The following is a 5,280-nucleotide window of genomic DNA, read 5'->3' on the forward strand; positions in this document are numbered from 1 at the left end:
TATTTCAAACCATCAACTAAACGAACATTAGAAATGGCAAACCTGTCATTACCAATAGTGCCTTTTCCAATAATTCTGACGGTGTTTGAATCTCCAAGAGTAACTAAGCCACCTTCCTTGGCAACTAGAGATAAAAATTTGGATTTATCACCCGTCATGTGACGTGAACAGCCACTGTCGATGATCCATTTATTTCGCGGAACATGGACCTTCAAACAAACCTGCAAGAATTGCTTTATGTCTTAGGTACCCACTTAACCTTGGGTCCTGGTTGGTTAGTATCACAAATCTTATATAAATGTCTATCTGATTTCTTAATCCACATCTGAACGATATTAACAGAAGTATTAGCAGATTTATATCTAGCAGACGATTTATAAGATGAGTTAGAAGAGTGGCCCTTGATACCACATATTCTAGATTCAGATGTAGGGTGGCCAGCTTTCCCACAATCTCGACATTTCTCATAAGGCATCTTATACTTCATAGGAGTTCGCTTGTAACCGCCTTGAAATGCACGTTTCTTGATTGACTCACATCCTAAACCTCCTTTATCAAGAGAAGATTTTTGTTCACCAAGAAGAGCATTCAAAGTTCCTTCTCCATGAAAACATTTAGCTAAATCCTTTTCAAGCTGTTCGACTTTCTGCTTTAATTCAGGAACCAGGGGATCAGGAACACTGTCTTCTTTAACGGTTTCTGAATCAACAGATATTGACTCTTTCTTCAAGGCTTCAAGACATACATCTTTCATCTCAATCTCATTTTTGAGATATAGATTTTCTTCAGTAAGTTTTGAAACCCTTTCAAGCAATGATTTGTTCTCAGCAACTAAAGCTTCTTCCTTCATGGGGTCATCCATTTCACTAAGAACTTCACTTAATGCTTGTTTTAAATAAGCATTCTTTTCTTTTAACTTTTTAACCTGGACCTGCAAATTCAACATAGATGAAGATATATTTGAATTATACTTAATATTCTGTACCTCATCATTGTCACTGGAGTTGTCCTCTAGTCCAGCAAAGCAAAGTTGAGCAACTTCATCGTCTGAATCGATCTCCACGTCAGATTCATCATCACTCCAAGTAATTAATGCCTTCTTTTTGTTCTTCAGCTTGTAACAGTCCTTTTTGAAGTGCCCTTTCTTTCCACACTCAAAGCAAGTATCTTTGCTTTGATTCACTTTAACCTCCTTGCTCGGATTAGATTTGAAGTCCTTCTTCATAAACTGCGATTTCACAGGTCATTTGGAGGCATTCCGTTTGGCAAGAAATTTATGAAACTTCTTTGTTAGAAGAGCAATATCTTCATCAGAATCGTCAGGAGACTCATCTGCATCTGCATTAAGTGCAAGAGTTTTCTTACGAGGAGCTTCATCTTCTTCATCATATCTACGTAGCTGATTTTCGAATTCCTCCAATTCACTGAACAGTGTTAGAGTATCCATAGTCGAAAGCAGTGTTGAATCCTGCAGAATGGTAACCTTTGGAGCAAACTTCTTTGGCATTGCTCTGAGGATTTTCCTATTTATCTCAGATTGAGGAATGATCCTTTCCAGAAGTGAGATGGAATTCATCAATGTCAGAAACCTCCCTTGAGCATCTCGCACGCTTTCATCTCTTTCCAACCTGAAACCTTCATAGTCACTCATTAGCATACTTAATTTTACTTCACGTACCTTAGACGTGCCTTCGTGGCTGACTTTGATCGTATCCCAAATCTGCTTGGCAGTAGTACATGCTGAAACTTTTCTTAATTCTGTAGCTACCATGCCATTGAGAAGTGAGTTCATAGCTTTAGCATTGGAATTCATTGCGTTCACTTCTTCGGGAGAGAGATCCTTGAGAGATTTTGGCTTTCCTTCTTTCATAGGAATTGTGAAACCATTTTCTACAGCATCCCATTCAAATGCATCACGCTGGAGAAAGATTTTCATTCGAAACTTCCAGTCATTGTAGTTTTCAGCACCATGAAGCAGTGGTGGATAATTGTTTGAATACCTATCTGGTTGAGCCATGGATCGCTAGCAAAATAAACACTAAAAAGAGAATTAAATGCACCTGCTCTGATACCAAATGAAATTCGATGGCTCGATAGATAAAATAATATTCTAACTGTCAAGGCAAATGAGACAGTCTCTTATGCAAATGGGACAGTCCCTTTACAAATGAGACAGGGTATGGGACAGTCTCAATTACACTGCAGAAAATAAATAACGGAAATAAAATGCAGAATGCTGAGAACTGAAAAGAAAAAACACCAGAAGTTTTCACTTGGTTCGGCCCCTACACCTAGTCTATGGCCTACATCCAAGTCCCCATGCCAACTAGCATAGAGAATGTATTATATCAACTTTAATAAAAGAACTTACAATCTTTCCTTGATTACCAATATAGCACCTGAAAGAAACCCTTTCCCAAGCTACCTTGCTACCTAGCCCACTGCTATTCCTTAGCCTTCTAGCTACCTTGCTATACTTTGAAATCAAGCTTGCCACAACCCGGCACAAAGTTGATATGAATACACTATTCAGTTACAAGAATAAACAAATTGATTACAACTCAAACTAAGTTTCTTGTTTTTCTGGATATGAATATCTCGGGTATGAAACAAGAAAATGATTTCAGATGATGAAGGATTCTCGTGAAAGTGTTAGCTACAAATCTGAAATGAAGAGTTGTATTTATAAGCAAAGTTCTAACAGATTTATTTTCAAACACAAGATAAGATTGGAAGATAAGTTTGTTTGAAAATATTTGAATGAAGCTTTTAAACAGATCTGTTAGTACGTTGAAAAAGATAAATCAAGTAAAGATAAGGCTTGAGAGATTTTAAACTTGATTTATAAGATAAAGTGGTGAGTTTGTTTGAGATAAGGTTTATCCAGATAACAAGATATACATAAAACCCTAACAAACCTAATCCTGAGAAATAGCCACCTGGAAAATCTGAAACACTGCAATCTCTGGACTCTAAACTGCTGTTATATTGCAATCTGAATATCATCATAAACTCGTAGATTAACAATCAGACACAGTTTTAAGGTTTAATTAAACTGGTTTTTGTGATTTTCTTTCACTTTCACATACATAACCCCGAATGAACTTATGCATTTTTGTCATTTGACTTTAAACTTACTTCTTAACCCAACTCGCTTTGGTTTTAACACTCAATTTTAGGGAAATACTAACATCTACAAATGAAAAGCCACTCTAAAAGAAATATGCCTCTAAATCTTACAGTTCTTCGGTGTGGATAACTTATACAAGTAACATAATGTAAGATAGGATTACAAATGTAAAACCAGCTGTATAATTCAAACTGCAACTTAGCTAACAACAGAAGTTATAACAAGGCCTTCCTAAATGAAAAATTTAAAGTATGACCACCAAATTTGACCTAAAACCAAAGCCCAACAAAGCTAGGCCAAAGCTGAATAAATAAAATAAACTACACTCATCAAGATGAAAGGGAAATAATACTATGAATCATGAAAAACAGAATCAACCAAGAGCAATTTACAAGCATACAACATAAAAATCATTTATATGATATGTAAATGTTATAAAAATGTCAAGCACTAAATGCTAAAGTTATCTCACAGCCTACAGTAATTATTAAATTTTGAAATTAGGAGTACATACAATATTAGATAAACAACTAGAAAAGCTTAAAAAATAACGTGTTCTTGAAATGGAACTAGTTATAAAAACCTTGTATTTTTGCAGTAAAATAAGCAAAGTTCAACAACTTAGATTACTCGGCCTTAGTACTCGGGAGACTGCTCGGACTCGGCCCTATTTTCGATCCTGTTTTGCTCTATTCGGTTATAAGTCAGTCTTCTACTTGAGGAGACTCCCATCTTTTGACACCCTCCAAGGTGAAACTCCTCTCTAGACTGATAAAACCGGGGACATAAGTCATCGCACCAAATGTGAGAAACTCACCCTCCGGGAAAATATGATGTCGCAATGTTTTATGTTGAGGATGATAAGTGAACAATTGAAGTTGGTCACAATACATTAAGATGTTCCCATCTTTGAGAACTTTAAGAAGCCGAACCATGTCGGTATTTATACCTTCATGTAACGGAGGATTAGGACTGATGATGAGTTTTTTACTCCAACTATCTTCCACGCCATAATCTCTCTTCACCCAAATAAAAAGTTCAGAGTATAGTGTTATATCACATATACACAAGCAACCTTTAAGTACTCCCAAGTTCCTAAAATGATTATGGACTCCCAAGATGCTAAAATGATCTGTATTCCCAGGAGCCCGTGGAGGAGCTTCCATTGGACGAAATAATTCTCTATCCAAATCGAAAACACATATTAGTTCACCAGCTAACCAATGGAGGCGGCCACTGACATAGTGACCCCTATCATGTTCATTCAGATGGAAGGGGACATGTCCTAGATCTCTCCACATGCCGGTTCCAAGCGTATAAACCTCGCTCCCTAGGTCATATTCAGTTGAAGGAAATCTACCCTTATAAAAACGTACAATCTTGTACTGTTGGTTCGATTCAACAAGTCTAAAGCCATAATATCCCTTTAAATATGATACTCTGGTGTACTCGGAATCTTGAAGGCGTATGTACTCTTGTGTAATTGGATTGCATACATATGCTGAATCATCATAACTATCTTCTAAGCATATTAACCCATTAACTGATCCAATTAACCCCACATAGTCTCCCAAGGCAAGTCCCGGGGGAAAATCTCATCATAGGCTCGTGATGAATATCATGTTGGTGATGTTGGTCATCTAGTTCAACCACTGCAAGGTCACCATCATTGTCATCATCTACGTCCTCGGCGTCTCCTTGATGAAGTAAAAGCATTTTAGATGATATAGAGAGATGCAGACGCGAAAAAAATGGTTCTGAAACTATATTACACCATCTTTTGCACACGCTTTTGCATGACACTATTGTCCTCACAGGAGTTCTTGATATAATTTCAGCAATCAATTCTTCTAGTAAGTCCATAGTGGAGAATTTGTCACTGCACACCTTGCATCAAATAAAATAATTCTTTTCAGTGAAGAAATATATCATTGACTAATTTTATAAATCTCAAACAAAACAAAGAATCATTATGCAAATGCACCTCTATCTTCATTCAAATTTCCAAAATAAAAAAAATTCATATATCATGATTTGTTAAATATTAGCTAGGATATGACACAAGTGAGATCATGTCACAATGGTGACATCATAATTAATGTAGCAAGATGAGCCACCAAGTGACAAAAGCAAGCTTTAAAGAGAAGCTA

The 5,280-nt window shown here is 36.5% G+C and overlaps 1 protein-coding gene across 1 annotated transcript; it reads right to left on the minus strand.

Annotated features, from left to right (window-relative positions):
- Nucleotides 1-3,834: 3,834 nt before the first annotated feature.
- LOC141704122 (F-box protein At3g07870-like) lies at nt 3,835-4,993 on the minus strand. Its single transcript, XM_074507437.1, has 2 exons — nt 4,795-4,993; nt 3,835-4,652 (listed from the first exon to the last, which is right to left on the minus strand). The coding sequence occupies exons 1-2, from the start codon at nt 4,991-4,993 to the stop codon at nt 3,835-3,837; spliced, it is 1,017 nt and encodes a 338-aa protein (XP_074363538.1).
- Nucleotides 4,994-5,280: the final 287 nt, after the last annotated feature.

Source organism: Apium graveolens, unplaced genomic scaffold (assembly GCF_009905375.1).
Source record: "Apium graveolens cultivar Ventura unplaced genomic scaffold, ASM990537v1 ctg7433, whole genome shotgun sequence".
NCBI classification, from domain to species: domain Eukaryota; kingdom Viridiplantae; phylum Streptophyta; class Magnoliopsida; order Apiales; family Apiaceae; genus Apium; species Apium graveolens.

Excerpts from the sequence above, each read along its gene's own strand:
- LOC141704122 (XM_074507437.1), bottom strand. The coding sequence starts at position 4,993 with ATGGACTTACTAGAAGAATTGATTGCTGAAATTATATCAAGAACTCCT. Across the intron at positions 4,653-4,794 it reads CGTAGATGATGACAATGATG|AAGATAGTTATGATGATTCA; the intron begins GTGACCTTGCAG and ends TAATATGCTTAG.